Source organism: Carcharhinus amblyrhynchos, chromosome 2, assembly GCF_965287045.1.
Source record: "Carcharhinus amblyrhynchos chromosome 2, sCarAmb.v2.hapA, whole genome shotgun sequence".
Classification (NCBI taxonomy): domain Eukaryota; kingdom Metazoa; phylum Chordata; class Chondrichthyes; order Carcharhiniformes; family Carcharhinidae; genus Carcharhinus; species Carcharhinus amblyrhynchos.
Genome location: NC_137325.1, coordinates 32,989,700 through 33,008,302, shown reverse-complemented (window position 1 = coordinate 33,008,302; position 18,603 = coordinate 32,989,700). Strand labels below are relative to the sequence as shown.

The 18,603-nt window shown below is 42.5% G+C and overlaps 1 protein-coding gene across 2 annotated transcripts; it reads right to left on the bottom strand.

Annotated features, from left to right (window-relative positions):
• Positions 1-124: 124 nt before the first annotated feature.
• rbfa (ribosome binding factor A) lies at positions 125-17,384 on the bottom strand. 2 transcript variants are annotated; one of them, XM_080204256.1, is made up of 7 exons: positions 17,005-17,384; positions 14,637-14,679; positions 12,173-12,346; positions 9,731-9,843; positions 3,244-3,328; positions 2,890-2,975; positions 125-603 (listed from the first exon to the last, which is right to left on the bottom strand). In XM_080204256.1, the coding sequence occupies exons 1-7, from the start codon at positions 17,169-17,171 to the stop codon at positions 195-197; spliced, it is 1,077 nt and encodes a 358-aa protein (XP_080060382.1). In that variant the 5' UTR covers positions 17,172-17,384; the 3' UTR covers positions 125-194. The 2 variants fall into 2 exon arrangements, with proteins under 2 accessions (XP_080060382.1, XP_080060388.1); XM_080204262.1 differs by lacking the exons at positions 2,890-2,975; positions 3,244-3,328.
• Positions 17,385-18,603: the final 1,219 nt, after the last annotated feature.

Sequence of the window (18,603 nt, the reverse complement as noted above, 5' to 3'; positions counted from 1 at the left end):
AATAATTCACATGTGAAAAGATGTCACATGCAGTCTTTCATAAAAAATGGAACTAAGGGGAGGTGAGGTGGAGTGAAGGGCTATTTGTTTTCTTAAATTAAAATATAACATAGTGACTCAGTACTAAAGAACAGAAATTTAATTACAAATTGAAAAGATTGAGAGAGATATAGCTCAAATACATACTTTAATAACTATATGTCCTTTAGAGATTTCAAGTGAATTTTTGGATCATCTTCCTCTACATCAAGTTCGTTCACTTCCTCATTCATTTCTTCTTCTCTCTCTGACAATCTGTCAGCCATTGCAGAGTCCATGTTATACTTTTCTGTCAAGTACATCGCAGGTGTGATATCATCAAACTTGAACTTTGACTTTTTCTTATTTATTCTCTTTAGTTTTTTAAGATGAGCTAGTTGCTCCTGGTGCTGTTCAGATACCATAAAATTATTTGTTTCCAATAATTTTTCATTATTTTTCTTTTTGTATGCCAATATTTGTCTGTTCAAACAGTCATGATCAATACCAAAAAGGTCCACTTCAGGCGATGTTGGAGGCAGGTCAGATGAGACTGGGTTAGATTCTCGAGACGCAAGTTCTTCTCTGCAATGTAAAAAATAAAATTCTGACAAGGCGATATTAAAAAATTGAACAATTAAGTATTCCTGTACATGGCAATTGCTAGATAAAAAAAAACAAGGCCCATCTAATTCACCTTCCACCATCCTCAGTCACATGATATAATAATAACGATGGTATTGGGAGTCTGGGAAGTGTCCTTGCAGTCAATTCTTCTTGGGGGGGAAAAAAGTGACATCACAGGAAAATCCATGAACATGCAGTGAGAAATTGGAGTGGTAGTGAGAGTGTAATGGCAGTGGATTGGTTGCACCAAAACCAAAATTGGACTAGCATTCTTGCAGGGTGGTTTGCTAGTGCTGTTGAAGAGGGTTTAAATTAATTTGCCAGGGACATGGGATTGTGAAAGAAGTTTCAGCAGAACAACCAACCATGAACAGCCAAAATTAGAAGCGATAGCAAGTGAATGGGGAAGGCACAGAAGTTATAGATCAGTTATGGCACAAGAAAATTTGACAAGATTGGATTGTATTTATTTTAATGCAAAGTGTCTGATGAACAAGGCAGATGAGGCACAAGTTAAAACATGGAGGTATGATGTTATTACTCTGAGATATGGTTGAGAGAAGGGCAAGATGGCAGTACAACATCTTTAGGCAAGACAAGGAAGGAGTAAAAGAGGAGGCAGTGTCACAATTTTGATCAGGGAATCAATTACAGCAGTAAGGAGGGATAACATTTTAGAAAGCTCTTCTAATGAAGCCATATGGGTAGAACTTAAAAACCAAAAGGAGCAATTGATCTTTTCTAAAGAGTGGGAATGCTCTATAATTCCCCTAATAATTTGAGGGAAGTAGAATAATTTTCAATTCCTCTCTGGCCACAGGGGGGGTGCCCAGGGACTAGAGAAGTCAATGTGGTACTATTATTCAAGAAGGGAGGAAGGTAAAAACCAGGAAACTACAGGCCAGTCAGTCTAACCTTAGCAGTGGGAAAACTATTGGAAGCAATTCTAAGAAACATAATTAATCCGAGTTTGGAGGCAGGAATTAATCAAGAGCAGGCAGCATGGTTTTGTTAAGGGTAATGCCTCTGGGGTTTCTGCTGTTTTGAGCCCTTCCCCTTTTTCTCTTTATCAAATGGTGTATACCTCTCAATGTCCAGGATTCACTGGATTTGTTGGGGCCTCCCTTTTTCCTTTATTGGAACATATTGGCCTTGTACTCTGCCTATTTCCTATCTCAATTACGTCCCACTGTTCCAACACAGATTTAGACTTAAATCTGACTAACTTGATCAAAGATGACCAGGTGTGTAGATGAGGGCAATGTAGTTAATGTAGTCTATTTTGTTTTCAGCCAGACTTTTTTGATTTGTCAAATGTATCAGGACAGTGAAAAGTATTGTTTCTTGTACGCTACAGAGACAAACCATACTGTTCACAGAGAAGGAAAGGGTGCAGAATATAGTGTTATACAGTCATAGCTAGAGTGTAGAGAAAGATCAACTTAATATGAGATAGGTATATTCAAAAGGCTGATGGCAGCAGGGAAGAAACTGTTCTTGAGTCAATTGGTATGTGACAAAGTCCTACTTGGGAGACTAATAGAGAAGGTAAGAACCCATGAGACCCAAGGAAATTTGGTTTTCCAGAAGGTTAAGTATATTGGGATCCTGCAGGGATCAGTGTTGGAGCCCTTGCTGCTTGTGTTTACATAAATGATTTAGACTGGTATATAGGAGGGTTGAGCAGCAAGTTTGCAGATGTTACAAAAATTGGTGGGATGATAAATAGTGAGGAGGATAGCCTTAGATTATAGCAGATACGGTACTGGCAAGCCAGTGACTTGTAAAAACATTTGGGACAACCAGGGATCGGCAATATATGCATCCTTATCAGATGCCCATGGCACAAAGAAAAATAAATTAAGACTGCTCTGGTCACCCTTGAAAATGGGTGCTTTGGGGAGCTCTCATGCGTTTTTCCATTTCTCCAAGAATTAAATGGGGCAATTCCAGTGATCTTCATCTATCAGCACAGTGCAACACTGGTTGAGTTTTAATTCTTGCAAATATTGTGCTTGAAAAAAAATAAGTTGTCACATGCTGACATTCACTGTAGGTACACCTATTGAATCTGTCAAAAATCATTGGTGCAAATATGAGTTAACATTGCACGTATAACAGAAACACGTGGCATTAGTTACTAACATCATGATCTTTCTTTGATTTTTTTTACAAGATCATAAAAATTTCAAATTTGGAGGGTTAAAACAACTTCTTTAAAATAACATTATGAATGGTATTCACCTAAAAGGCTTTAGGTTCCAAACCTGCCCAGCATTTGCGCTCTCTTCTTCAGGACCATAATCAGCAATTTCTAACAATCTTTCTACCTGTATTAGCAAGTAAAATTTATTTTAATACTGTGTGCTTTAAAGTCTGCATATTAAAAATAAATTATATACATTAAATATTTTATCTTTATATGATCTTGTCAAATTGTCTACTACTAATTCATCATGTTCTTCTTAAGCTTAAGTATATCACTGTGTTCAGAACAAGCGAAAAAGGTAAATGATACAAGAAGCATTATTTGCTGATGTTCAGCTTTTCTATTCGCAAATAATTTCATCCCAGAAATTTAATGTGATGATTACCCACCTCAGCTATTGCTGTTTGTTGTTGGTCTTTAACAAAGACCACTGGAGGAACATTGCCCATCACTTGCTGGGTAATAAGAAGGTGTCTAGAAATTTTAAAAAATACAATTTGATTGACTGGAATTTGTACCCCACGCTCCCACTGCATCTTCACTATCCTGTATCAATGAATGTTTCATTGAAAACTATAGCTACAGTAAATATAGTTTATAAATAGTCGTTTGACAGCTGAGAACTTGAGTATTGTTGAAAAAGAGACATACTACCAAAGCTTTTCATCTTGCACTCAATCAGGACAGTTAGCAAGAATATCAATAGTAAAAGGAACAAGTTTATACTACATGAGAAGAAAGTACTGATTGGTTGTCAAGTCGACTGGTTGGTAGAGGCATTGTCACTAGAGTGCACCATTCTTTGCACATGTGAACTCAGCAACTCATCTAGAGTATTGTTTTCATGGTACAACGTATGCTCCAATAAATGGTGCTGCCCAGCTCTTGCATATATTTTCACTGGGTTCCATGAGAAAGACATCTTAGATGGAATGATAACCAACCTCCTACCCCTTGCACACTTCCAATACATCTGCTACATTTGAATCCACAGCCGCAAGCAAGAACTTCATTACACACCTTAATACATGCTTAAATTCACCACTGAAATGGAGTAGTTCTTGACTGGGCAATATATGCATTGTGAATACTACAGGTTCCACACACCACCAGATTGATTTTACTGGCAACCTCATAAATAGGCCTTTTAAGAATGTAAGAATATAAGAAATAGGAGCAGGAGTAGGCCATCTAGCCCTTCGAGCCTGCCCCGCCATTCAATAAGATCATGGCTGATCTGAAGTGGCTCAGTTCCACTTTCCCGCTTTCTCCCCATAACCCTCAATTCCCTTGCCTACCAAAAACCTATCTACCCATGTCTTAAATATATTTAGCGAGGTAGCCTCCACCATTCAACAGGCAGAGAATGCCAGAGATTCACCACCCTTTGAGTGAAGAAGTTCCTCCTCAACTCTGTTCTAAACTGCTCCCCCCATATCTTGAGGCTGTGCCCTCTAGTCCTGCTACCCTTTGAGCGGGAAGAATCTCTCTACCTCTACCCTATCCATCCCCTTCATTATCTTATACGTCTCTATAAGATCCCCCCTCATCCTTCTAAACTCCAACGAGTACAGACCCAGTCTATTCAGCCTCTCTTCATTGTCCATCCCCTCATCTCCGGTATCAGCCTAGTGAACTAGTGTTCACTGTGCAAGCTTGATGCTGAAGTAGGGCACACCCAAGCCACCCTGGGAAAAATGACCTCTCTGAACATCGCTCACTGTATACATTAAGCAAACTTACGAATGGGCCTAAAGTCACCACTTTTGGCCCTGAGAAGTGCAAGGTCAACTTTCAGTTACCCTAAAGAACAAAGTGTGTCAAAAATTTGACCAACAGGTGAAGTAAGCTATTTCAAGCTGTATCAATGCAGTTGCAACATGGAGTCCAATGTTCCACTAACAGGATGCTGCCATCAAGCATAAAAGAAGTTCAGTTCTGCTTATTGCATTAATGAATAATGTGGTATATGAATTTCAATGCTGACAGATCGTATCACGTCTCTCCAGCTGTGGACTGGGGGAGCACGTTGGAAGGTAGGTCTGCTGAGGAGCAGTGGAGAATCTTTAAGGAGATCTTTCTTGGTGCTCAGCAGAAATTTATTCCGATGGTCAAAAGGGACAGTAGGAGGAGAGGTAATAAGCCGTGGATAACGAAGGAGGTGAAGGAAAGTGTTAAATTAAAAGCGGAGGCGTTTAGAGTAGCAAAGAGTAGTGGGCGAGAAGAGGATTGGGAGAGGTTTAAATGTCAACAAAGATTGACAAAGAAGATGATAAAGAAGGGTAGGAGAAACTATGAAGCTGGGCTTGCGCTTAATATAAAAAAGGATAACAAGAGTTTTTATAAATATATAAAAAGGAAGAGGCTGGCTAGGGTGAACGTTGGTCCCTTAGAGGATGAGAAGGGGGACTTAGTGGTAGGGGATGGGGATATGGCTGAGGTCCTGAATAACTTTTTTGTTTCTGTCTTCACGGAGGAGGACGTGAATAATTTGCCGGGTGTTAGAGATGGAAAGGTGGTAGGATTGGAGGGTCTTAATGACATTACTGTTGCTAGAGAGGAGGTGCTTGACAGACTGGAGGGACTGATTGTGGATAAGTCACCAGGACCGGATGGAATGCATCCGAGGGTTCTGAAAGAAATGGCGGAGGTGATAGTGGATGCCTTGGTGGTTATTTTCCAAACGTCGCTGGATTCCGGGGAAGTGCCAGAAGATTGGAAAGCAGCTAATGTTACGCCGTTGTTTAAGAAGAGTGCCAGGCAAAAGGCAGGGAATTATAGGCCGGTTAGTTTAACGTCTGTTGTAGGTAAAATGATAGAATCCATCATCAAGGAGGAAATAGCGAGGCATCTTGAGAGGAATTGCTTGATAGAGCAGACGCAGCACAGTTTTGTTAAAGGGAAGTCGTGTCTGACAAATTTACTGGAGTTCTATGAGGACGTGTCTAGGGCGGTGGATAGAGGAGAGCCGGTGGATGTGGTCTTTCTGGATTTTCAGAAGGCGTTTGACAAGGTACCTCACAGGAGGTTATTGCAGAAGGTCAGGGGACATGGAGTTGGGGGTAGGGTGTTAGCGTGGATAGAGGATTGGTTGTCAAATAGGAGGCAGAAAGTGGGGGTCAATGGGTGCTATTCGGATTGGCGGATGGTGACTAGTGGAGTGCCTCAGGGGTCGGTGCTGGGGCCTCAGCTATTTACCGTTTATATAGATGATCTGGAGGAGGGAACCGAGAGTAGGGTGTCGAAATTTGCTGATGACACCAAGATTGGAGGATAGGCAAATTGTGCGGAGGGTGTGGAGAGTCTACAGAAGGATCTAGATAGGCTGGGCGAATGGGCCAGGAAATGGCAAATGGAATTTAATGTTGGCAAGTGCGAGGTGGTCCACTTTGGTAGGAATAATGGTAGGAAGGATTATCACTTACGTGGCGAAAAACTGCAGCAGGCGACGGTGCAGAGGGACCTTGGGGTCCTTGTGCATGAGTCGCAAAAACCCAGCTTGCAGGTGCAGCAGGTGGTCAGGAAGGCGAATGGGATGCTGGCCTTCATAGCGAGGGGGATTGAATATAAAAGTAGGGAGGTCATGCTGCGGCTGTATAGGGCATTGGTGAGGCCGCAGCTGGAGTACTGTGTGCAGTTTTGGGCGCTGTACTTACGCAAGGATATTTTGGCCTTGGAGGGAGTGCAGAGGAGGTTTACTAGGCTGATGCCGGAGTTGAGGGGGTTTACCTATGAGGAGAGGCTGAATAAACTAGGCTTGTACTCGTTAGAGTTTAGAAGAATGAGGGGAGATCTCATTGAGACGTATAAGATGATGAGTGGGATGGATAGGATAGAGGTGGGGAGACTCTTCCCGCTCAGAAAGGATAATAGGACTAGGGGACACAGCCTCAAGATAAAGGGGGGGCGGTTTAGAACGGAGTGAGGAAGAACTTCTTCACTCAAAGGGTGGTGAATCTCTGGAATTCTCTGCCCGTTGAAGTGGTGGAGGCTACCTCGCTAAATATTTTTAAGACGCGGGTTGATGGGTTTTTGATAAGAGAGGGGATTAAGGGTTATGGGGAGAGGGCGGGAATGTGGAACTAAGCCACGACAGATCAGCCATGATCTTATTGAATGGCGGGGCAGGCTCGAAGGGCTAGATGGCCTACTCCTGCTCCTATTTCTTATGTTCTTATGTTCACAAAAAGCAAAGTGCACATCCTACCTAACCAATCTGTGCCTGCAAAACTCAGTAAGAAGTCTCACAACACCAGGTTAAAGTCCAACACGTTTATTTGTAGCAAATGCCACCAGCTTTCAGAACTGGCAGTTACTTTGTCAGGTGAGTGGGAGTTCTCCACCTGATGAAGGAACAGCCGGTTCTGAAAGTTAGGGGCGTTTGCTACAAATAAACTTGTAGGACTTTAACCTGGTGTTGAGACTTCTTACTGTGTTTACCCCAGTCCAGTGCCAGCATCTCCACATCATGACTGCAAAACTCAAAGAGTCCAACATTAGCATTAAATATATAAAAAGGAAGAGGCTGGCTAGGGTGAATGTTGGTCCTTTAGAGGATGAGAAAGGGGACCTAGTGGTAGGGGATGGGGATATGGTTAAGGTATCGAATAACTTTTTTGTTTCTGTCTTCACGGAGGAGGACGTGAATAATTTGCCGGGTGTTAGCGATGGAAAGGTGGTAGGACTGGAGGGTCTTAATGACATTACTGTTACTAGAGAGGCGGTGCTCAACAGACTGGAGGGGCTGATTGTGGACAAGTCACCAGGACTGGATGGAATGCATCCGAGGGTTCTGAAAGAAATGGCGGAGGTGATAGTGGATGCCTTGGTGGTTATTTTCCAGACGTTGCTGGATTCCGGGGAAGTGCCGGAAGATTGGAAAACGGCTAATGTTACGCCGTTGTTTAAGAAGGGTGCGAGGCAAAAGGTGGGGAATTATAGGCCGGTTAGTTTAACGTCTGTGGTAGGTAAAATGTTAGAATCCGTCATTAAGGAGGAAATTGCGAGGCATCTTGAAGGGAATTGCTTGATAGAGCAGATGCAGCACGGTTTCATTAAAGGGAAGTCGTGTCTGACAAATTTACTGGAGTTCTATGAGGATGGGTCTAGGGCGGTGGATAGAGGAGAGCCGGTGGATGTGGTCTTTCTGGATTTTCAGAAGGCGTTTGACAAAGTACCTCACAAGAGGTTATTGCAGAAGGTCGAGGGACATGGAGTTGGGGGTAGGGTGTTAGCGTGGATAGAGGATTGGTTGTCAAATAGGAGGCAGAAAGTGGGGGTCAACGGGTGCTATTCGGATTGGCGGATGGTGACTAGTGGAGTGCCCCAGGGGTCGGTGCTGGGGCCTCAGCTTTTTACCATTTATATAGATGATCTGGAGGAGGGAACCGAGTGTAGGGTGTCGAAATTTGCTGATGACACCAAGATTGGGGGAACGGCAAATTGTGCGGAGGGTGTGGAGAGTCTGCAGAAGGATCTAGATAGGCTGGGTGAATGGGCCAGGAAATGGCAAATGGCATTTAAGGTTGGCAAGTGTGAGGTGGTCCACTTTGGTAGGAATAATGGTAGGAAGGACTATTACTTACGTGGCGAAAAACTGCAGCAGGCGATGGTGCAGAGGAACCTCGGGGTCCTTGTGCACGAGTCGCAAAAACCCAGCCTGCAGGTGCAGCAGGTGATCAGGAAGGCGAATGGGATGCTGGCCTTCATAGCGAGGGGGATTGAATATAAAAGTAGGGAGGTCTTGCTGCAGCTGTATAGGGCATTGGTGAGGCCGCAGCGGGAGTACTGTGTGCAGTTTTGGGCGCCGCACCTGCGCAAAGATATTTTGGCCTTGGAGGGAGTGCAGAGGAGGTTTACTAGGCTGATACCGGAGTTGAGGGGGTTGAACTATGAGGAGAGGCTGAATAAACTAGGCTTGTACTCGTTAGAGTTTAGAAGAATGGGGGGAGATCTCATTGAGACGTATAAGATGATGAATGGGATGGATAGGATAGAGGTGGAGAGACTCTTCCCGCTCAAAAAAGACAGTAGGACTAGGGGGCACAGCCTCAAGATAAAGGGGGGGCGGTTTAGAACGGAGTTGAGGAAGAATTTCTTCACTCAAAGGGTGGTGAATCTCTGGAATTCTCTGCCCGTTGAAGTGGTGGAGGCTACCTCGCTAAATATTTTTAAGACGTGGGTTGATGGGTTTTTGATAAGAGAGGGGATTAAGGGTTATGGGGAGAGGGCGGGAAAGTGGAACTGAGCCACGACAGATCAGCCATGATCATATTGAATGGCGGGGCAGGCTCGAAGGGCTAGATGGCCTACTCCTGCTCCTATTTCTTATGTTCTTATATGATTCCACAATTACAAAAAACTTCTGATTGTGCGAACAGTCACACTGACATTCGATTTAAGATCATCAGCCAGGCTCTCTTATTCATGTTATAAGTTATATACGTTCTCACACAGTGCCCCGTTCTTTGTACACAGAAGAAGCATGACCGTGTATTGTATCTTTTTCAACTAAACAAAAACTTGGGGGACAGCCATTCCCTTGTTCATTCCTTATGACAACATCTTGAGCAGTGTTCACATGCCTGTTTTGAATTTGAATAAAGTCTGTAAATTAATTGATCGCTGGTGCATTCTCTGTGGCAATACTTCTCCCAATCAGAAGCTATTTACCAACCAATCAGCACTCCCTTTTCATGCAGTATAAATTGTTTCCTTTACTATTGATATTCTGGAGATTTGTCCTGATGTGGGCAAAATGGGAAGCATCAACATGTCTCTTTTCTCAACAATACTCAATGTGGTTTAGTTAACATCCAACGCCAGTGTAATTATCAAAGCATAATTTAATAAAAAATGAGTGATGAGGGCACTTACCTTACACGTGGGGAATACTTTTCTAAGACTTGCTGAATGCAATCATCTTTTTCCTTGGAGCCACTTGTCACCCAGTAAGCTCGACATGCCGAAAAATTCACAGCCAAAAGAACCTGTAACACCAACACCCAATCCCAATATCAATGAAGCTCTGAACTTTGTACAGTTGTGGATTCAATCTTGATTAGCAGATTACCTGGACTATCTTCGTAACCGGGTAATCATCCAGTATTATTTATACCATCACAAATAATTTTGCCAACTTCATATAAAACAGCATCTCATTTGCCTCAAGGAAACCAAAAGATTCAAAGCTTAATATAGACAATAAAGTTCTATCCTCTGGATTAAATATTCCATCCCTTGGTTTTGATTTTTTATTAAATATGAAGTTTTTTCCCCAGCATTTTCTGAATAAAATTAACCATACCACAAATTTTGTTCCTTATCTTACATTTTTATTATAAGACAACTGAAAATGATTTGTAGCAAAATCAATCTCCTTTTTTTAAAAAAATGAGAATTAAGTTACATATGGGACTGTTAAAATGAGACTGAAATTTGGTCAAGACGTTGAGGAAGCCAAGTTATATTCACTATACTATAATTTCATAATGGGAAAGACCCAAAAATACCTTTGCTTCCACATAAATGGGGATAAATTATATTTGGGGGTGTTAAGACAAGACTGAAATTTGGTCAAGGTGTTGAAAAAGCCAGGAAGCAAATATTCTAATCAGTTTGCATAGAGACCCAATTCAAAATGTGCAGTCCTGAATGCATTTTTGCACAGAAGGTGGTCTCTGAAGACAGGGTATAGTAGAATTACTAAGTCACCTTGTACTTCTCTGCAGAGATGATGATGATGTGGCACGTGGTACAGGTTGTATCACAGGTTGGTATGGCTGCTACTCTGTCCAAGGCCACAAGAAACTACAAGAGGTTCATGAACAAAGACCAACCATTATGCAAACAAGCCTCCCATCCATTGACTCTGTCGACATTTCCAGCTGCCTCGGAAAAGCCGCCAGCATAATCAAGGATCCCACGCTCCCTGGACATACTCTCTTCCACCTTCTTCCATCAGGAAAAAGGTACCATAGATCATAGAATGCTACAGTGCAGAAAGAGGCCGTTTGGCCCATCGAGTCTGCACCGAATACAATCCCACCCAGGCCCTACCCCCGTTATCCCTACATATTATACCCATTAACCCCTCTAACCTACGTATCTCTGGACATTAAGGGGCAATTTCTTAGCATGGCCAATCAACCTAACCCGCACATCTTTGGACTGTGGGAGGAAACCCACGCAGACACGAGGAGAATGTGCAAGCTCCACACAGACAGTGACCCGAGCCAGGAATCGAACCCAGGTAAAGTCTGAAGTCACGTACCAACTAACTCAAGAACAGTTTCTTCCCTGCTGCTTTTAAATGGACCTACCATACATTAAGTTGATCTTTTTCAACACTGTAAGATTAGATTCTGTATCCTCTCCATGTACGGTATGCTTTGTCTGTATAACATGCAAGAAACAATACTTTTCACTGTATACTAATACATGCAATAATAATCAAATCAAATTCAAACAGGGAAGCATTTTATAGAATGTATAAAATCTGAATTTAGGGAAGTTCTTCTTTAAAGTTTATTAGTCATAAATGAGGTTTACATTAACACTGCAATGAAGTTACTGTGAAATTCACCCAGAAGACCAAGGAAATACCATATAAAATGATGGATGTGAAAGAACAAGTGAGAAATGTCAACATTTTGTATTATAACAGGATACTTTGGAACAGATTTTCACAGATGGTAGTGGGGAGTGAGGTGGGGGAGTATTGAAACAGAACAAAGTAGATTTTAAAACAAAAGAATGGATGAATTTCCAAGAGTTTTTATTCTGCAACAAATAACAAACACAATAAAGGTTCGGAAGGAAAGCTAGGTGGTTCAATGGTCTGCATGTTTACATACAATGTTGCTTGTTAAAGAATCCACTTCAATACCAGTGTTTGTGAGGACATTGCACACAGATGACCTTTCACTACTGAATTCTCAGTAAATTGATTCTTTTGATATTCAAATTGTTCTTGTTGGTTCTTTCTCCTGCCCTCTACCTTTAGTGCGGCATGGTAGCACAGTGGTTAGTACTGCTGCTTCACAGCAGCAGGGACCTAGGTTCGATTCTCGGCTTGGGTCACCATCTGTGTGGAGTTTGCATGTTCTCCCCATGTCTGCGTGGGTTTCCTCCAGGTGCTCCAGTTTCCTCCTATATTCTGAAAGATATGCTGGTTAGGTGCATTGACCCAAGAGCCCAGAATGTGGCGACTAGAAGAATTTCACAGTAACTATTGCACTATTAATGTAAGCCTTACTTGTGACTAATAAACAAACTAGATAGAACAATAAATTGAGGCGATAATAAAGTTCCACGTACTTTGGATATCTCAACTTTGTGGTCATATACTTCTGGGCTGACTTCATTACTGTTCAACAGCTCTGTGATCGCTTTATAAAGAACGTTATTCAGCGTTCTCATTCGGATACTGTCCTCCTTCTGCATTTTGCGTTGCGGTTTCAATACATTCTCAAAATTGGAGGGTTTGTAAAGCTATACAAAGACAGTAAATGAAACCATACAACTGTGAACTGTCAAGATAAATCCTACTTTTTGCACACGTCGCATTCAGGTAGACCCAAACTGGGCCAAATCTGGTGAGTTCAATTTCACTTCATCTTTACTGCTTCCACTTGGACCAATAATGCTCTCACCTCTACATCAAAAGGTAGCAAAGGGCATGGCTGAGTTACTAAATGAGTACTTTCCATATTTTTTATGACAGAAAGAGGATGCTGCTAATGTCACAGTAAAGGAGGAATTGCATAGGATCAAAATAAATTTTAAAATGTCCTTAATAGGTTAATAGTTCTTAAAGTAGAAAAGTCACCTAGATGGGATGCATCCTAGATTGCAAAGGGAAGAAAAATGGTAAAGAAAAATTGAGCGTTAATTTGGCTTTCATTCAAAGTTGTCACAAACTGCCCATTTTTGAATTGTTATGAACTTCACGATTGATGGGTATCATTCTTGGCCTTTGCCACGACTCGAGGCAAAATAGATCATTTTATGTCTTGAGGCTCAATGAGTACTGTTGAAGCTCTTCACAACACAGATGCGCTCCATAGACTGGAGGAACTGATTGTGGACAAGTCCCCAGGACCGGATGGAATGCATCCGAGGGTTCTGAAAGAAATGGCGGAGGTGACAGTGGATGCCTTGGTGGTTATTTTCCAAACGTCGCTGGATTCCGGGGAAGTGCCAGAAGATTGGAAAACGGCTAATGTTACGCCGTTGTTTAAGAAGGGTGCCAGGCAAAAGGCAGGGAATTATAGGCTGGTTAGTTTAACGTCTGTTGTAGGTAAAATGTTAGAATCCGTCATCAAGGAGGAAATAGCAAGGCATCTTGAGGGGAATTGCTTGATAGAGCAGACGCAGCACGGTTTCGTTAAAGGGAAGTCGTGTCTGACGAATTTATTGGAGTTCTACGAGGATGTGTCTAGGGCAGTGGATAGAGGAGAGCTGGTGGATGTGGTCTTTCTGGATTTTCAGAAGGCGTTTGACAACGTACCTCACAAGAGGTTATTGCAGAAGGTAGGGGGGCATGGAGTTGGGGGTAGGCTGTTAGCATGGATAGAGGATTGGTTGTCAAATAGGAGGCAGAGAGTGGGGGTCAATGGGTGCTATTCGGATTGGCGGTTGGTGACTAGTGGAGTGCCCCAGGGGTCGGTGCTAGGGCCTCAGCTATTTACCATTTATATAGATGATCTGGAGGAGGGAACCGAGTGTATGGTGTCAAAATTTGCTGATGACACCAAGATTGGTGGAATGGCAAATTGCGCAGAGGGTGTGGAGAGTCTGCAGAAGGATCTAGATAGGCTGGGCGAATGGGCCAGGAAATGGCAAATGGAATTTAATGTTGGCAAGTGCGAGGTGGTCCACTTAGGTAGGAATAATGGTAGGAAGGATTATTACTTACGTGGCGAAAAACTGCAGCAGGTGACGGTGCAGAGGGACCTCGGGGTCCTTGTGCATGAGTCGCAAAAACCCAGCTTGCAGGTGGTCAGGAAGGCTAACGGGATGCTGGCCTTCATAGCGAGGGGGATTGAATATAATAGTAGGAAGGTCTTGCTGCGGCTGTATAGGGCATTGGTGAGGCCACAGCTGGAGTACTGTGTGCAGTTTTGGGCGCCGCATCTGCGCAAAGATATTTTGGCCTTGGAGGGAGTGCAGAGGAGGTTTACTAGGCTGATGCCGGAGTTGAGGGGGTTGAGCTATGAGGAGAGGCTGAATAAACTAGGCTTGTACTCGTTGGAGTTTAGAAGAATGAGGGGAGATCTCATTGAGACATATAAGATGATGAATGGGATGGATAGGATAGAGGTGGAGAGACTCTTCCCGCTCAGAAAGGACAGTAGGACTAGGGGGCACAGCCTCAAGATAAAGGGGGGGGCGGTTTAGAACGGAGTTGAGGAAGAACTTCTTCACTCAAAGGGTGGTGAATCTCTGGAATTCTCTGCCCGTTGAAGTGGTGGAGGCTACCTCGCTAAATATTTTTAAGACGCGGGTTGATGGGTTTTTGATAAGCGAGGGGATTAAGGGTTATGGGGAGAGGGCGGGAATGTGGAACTGAGCCACGACAGATCAGCCATGATCTTACTGAATGGCGGGGCAGGCTCGAAGGGCTAGATGGCCTACTCCTGCTCCTATTTCTTATGTTCCATCATACCAACTAAAAATGTATTGCCTTACTCAGACTGGAATTATTTTATCTTGGTGAGACAAATTAAGCCAGTCTTTACAACTGTAAATTGAATTTGCTTATTTACTGAAATGTTCTTACCAGTTGTGATCCCAGTGTAGGGCTTTCATACCAAAACTTCTTCCTGTATTCGTGGTCAGAAAACAGTAAGGTCAGCATACAAATACTTAAAGGAACAGTTTTAGCACTTTGAATTACATAATTGCAGTTGTGCATTACAATCCTACCAAACAAGCTCACATACATGCAGAGTTCGCCCATGGAAAATTCTGAATGTTTTGTACTGCAGACAGGAATGCGCATGGTGGTGATAAACTGAACTCAAGTCCTATAATTTCAATGAAAGTTGGCTGTAATAGTTTAGGATTCATTTCAAATCAACTAGAAATTCCCAATACCAGTGCAGCTCTCTAAAATCTATGTTTTTATTCCATCAGTAGTAAATTGAACTTAAATTTGCACTCAAATCAGTTATGATAACTGCTGTACTTATAAATGCCACAGAAATCTTTTGCAACATTCCTAAATGGCAATTAAATGGCCAGCTTTAAGAGTTACATTAGATTTTTCCTAAAAATCCACAAGATATATTTCATAATTTCCTAACAAACCACACAGCATACTATATCATAATCGTAATAAAGCAGAGATTACAACTGTGTCAATTTCACAGCTTGTTTCACATCTCTTAAAATCATTCAATGAGGAACAGGTGAAAAATCAGATTATTTGAACACTATGCAAGTATAGGAAGCTACTGAACAACAATTTGTATTTATATATTCAATAGAATAGTTCTGATGAAAGGATAGAGCTGAAAGTTAACTCCGTTTCTCACACCACAGATGCTGCCTGGGCTGCTGAATGTTGACTATTGCGAATGGTGCAGATTCAGACTGTTGATTTTTTTTCCTAAAGCCACCTATTAACATTGGAATATAGGGCAAATTCACATTTTCCTCTTAAAACGGAGTTGAGGAGGAACTTCTTCACTCAAAGGGTGGTGAATCTCTGGAATTCTCTGCCTGTTGAAGTGGTGGAGGCTGCCTCGCTCAATATTTTTAAGACGCGGGTTGATAGGTTTTTGATAGGCAAGGGGATTAAGGGTTATGGGGAGAGTGCGGGAATGTGGAACTGAGCCACAACAGATCAGCCATGATTTTATTGAATGGTGGGGCAGGCTCGAGGTGCTAGATGGCCTACTCCTGCTCCTTTTTCTTATGTTCTAAAATTATATGGGCTGTTTTTAGTTAAAATGCTGTTGATTATTTTGGATTGCCTTAACTGCTGTCGTGAAATTTGTCACAGCTATCAAAACGTGTGCAGATTGTTGGATTTGGATCAGCTCCCTCAGTGAGTACAAAGCTCTTAAAAAACATCTTTCTCTGCCTTTGTAGTTATAGTAAAAAGTCTCACAACACTTGGTTAAAGTCCAACAGGTTTATTTGGTATCACGAGCTTTGAGAGTGCTACTCCTTCATCAGGTGAGTCACGAGCTTTCGGAACGCTACTCTTGCATCAGGTGAATCACTTGATGAAGGAGCAACGCTCCGAAAGCTCACAATACCAAATAAACCTGTTGGGCTTTAACCTGGTATTGAGACACTTCTTACTGTTCCCATCCCAGTCCAACACTGGCATCTCCAGATCATGCCTATCACCGACATTGTAGTTAGACGGGAAATAACCTCAAGGAAGAGCTGAGTTGGCAGGAAGTAAATAGCCTCAAGACCTGAGTTAGGCACAAAAATACCTCAAGGAAGAGCTGAGTTACTGTCATAATATTAACAAGGCATGGCAGAGGTATAAAGAAGTAGTTATAAAAGCAAATTACTGCAGATGCTGGAATCTGAAACCAAAAGAGAATGTCAGCAGATATGGTTGAGATGAGGTATCTCATCTTTCATTCTCTCACCCTGCAGAATATCTCCCACTTTCTATCTCTTTCAGCTTTGATAAAGGGTCATCTGGACTCTGCTCTTTTCTCTCCTTACAGATGTTGCCAGACCTGAGATTTTCCAGCATTTTCTCTTTTAGTTTCAGAAGTAGTTATATTTGATATTATAATTTTAAATAATTAACTTTGCACAATGTATTGCCAATTCAAATCTCCAGCAACGTGGAGCAACAAAATTCAATTCATACGTAGCTGTTCTTTTCACCAGAACGTAAACTCTGAGATCAGAATAGATTAGTTATTCATTTTTCCCTTAATTCTTTGAGCCACGAAAGTCTTGTATTGGCTGTTGGTAATAAAACGCATCGATGCTATACAAAATTTAAATAAATATTCTGCTTAAAACATCGAATATAATGGCAACATCAATTTAAAAGACACATACAACATTCACATGTTATCACAGTGGAAGCAGGGATTTTTAAACAATTCATAATTTCGTTCTATCGCCACCAAAAGGAACACAATCAGGTAATGTACAAAAACACTCACTTTGTTTTGGACAGAAATTTCTTTAGTAAGGTTCTCTTTGCAGACAGACAGCAAGTTGTCTGAACATTCCTGCTCTGACTGCCACTCACCAGCAGGCTCCGCAATTTGCAGCAGTCGGCACGCGCTGCACATTTGCGCAGTGCGCTCAGCACTCCGACAGCTGCCATTCGGGAGGAATTGGACCGGGCGGCGGGGGCAGTGAAAGAAGGCCGTGCCGCTTACAATCAGGCCCGCTTCTCCCTGGCTGCCTCAGAAAGAGTACTTCAGTAGGGCGGTTGGAAAGGAAGCTTACTTCTACTCGGAACTCCCCTTATACGCGGGGGGAGCGGGGGAAACACACTTTCCCCCTTCAACGTCCCGAAACCAACACAGCAGCTCAGCCCGACGCTGCGCATGCGTGTCATCACCGCGCACACTCGCAATCTCGTGAGGTAGGGCTCTCATCGTTGCGCATGTGCAGTACCGTTAGGTACGGGTTCTCATTGCAGCGCATGGGCGGTTTGGCCTGCAGATGATCTGTTGTCGTCATAGTGGCGGCCCTTCGCGCCATTTTGCACATAGCGTTGCATTTGAAGCTTGCACTTATTGTAGTGTTGTTACTTCACACAAGCTTCACCCTGGTGTCCCCGAGATACTTAATTTGTGTAAAAATAAAATAATGCAGATGCTGAAAACCCGAAATAAAAATAGAACATGTTGAAAATATCCATCAGGGCTGGCAGCAGCTGTGGAGAGAGGAAAATAGAGGTAATATTTCAGGCTCGTTGATCTTTTGTCAGAACTGGTAAGAGTTATAACAGGTATTGATCAAGGGCCGAGTGGGACAAAGACAAAAGAAACCGAAAGAGAAAATGCTGGAAGCATCTGTAAGGAGAGAAAAGAGCTGACATTTTGAGTCGAGATGACCCTTTGTCAAAGCTAAAAGGCATAGAAAGTGGGAGATATTTATACTGCAGGGGGAAGGATTGGAAGATGAGTCATAGCCAGGGGAAAAGGCTGCTAATGGCAATCCATAGAGAACACAAGGTGTGATTGGCCAAATGGCAGAGAAGCTGAAATCAGAGGGTAAGCTGTGACAAATGAAAATTGGGGAGGGAGGTAAAATTTTGAAAGGGGAAGCAGAAGAGAGAAAAGGTAAAGAAAGGGAATAAAGTAGGTGGAAAGAATGGGAGGAAGAAAGACAACAAAGAAATAAAAGGTGGAGAATGGTCAATAAAATGAAAACAGAAGGGTCACCGTGGGTTAGAGCTGATCATCTGAAGTTGTTGAATTTGATGTTGACACCGGAAGGGTTTTGTAAAGTACCTAGCCGAAAGATGAGATGCTGTTCCTTCAGTTTACATTGAGCTTCACCAGAATATTGCAGCATGCCAAGAATAGACATATGGGCATGGGAGCAGGATCGTGTGTTAAAATGGCAAGCAACAGGAAGGTCAGGGTCCTGATTGCACACAGAGCAATGGTGCTCAACTAAGTGATCGCCCAGTCTACGCATGGTTTCTCCAATATAGAGGAGACCAAATTGGGAGTAGCAAATGCAATACACCAAATTAAAAGAGGTGCAAGTGAGATGCTGCTTAACCTGGAATGAGTGTTTTG

Excerpts from the sequence above, each read along its gene's own strand:
- rbfa (XM_080204256.1), bottom strand. The coding sequence starts at position 17,171 with ATGGCAGCTGTCGGAGTGCTGAGCGCACTGCGCAAATGTGCAGCGCGT. Across the intron at positions 14,680-17,004 it reads AAATTTCTGTCCAAAACAAA|GAAGAAGTTTTGGTATGAAA; the intron begins GTGAGTGTTTTT and ends CCACGAATACAG. Across the intron at positions 2,976-3,243 it reads AACAAACAGCAATAGCTGAG|GTAGAAAGATTGTTAGAAAT; the intron begins GTGGGTAATCAT and ends TTGCTAATACAG.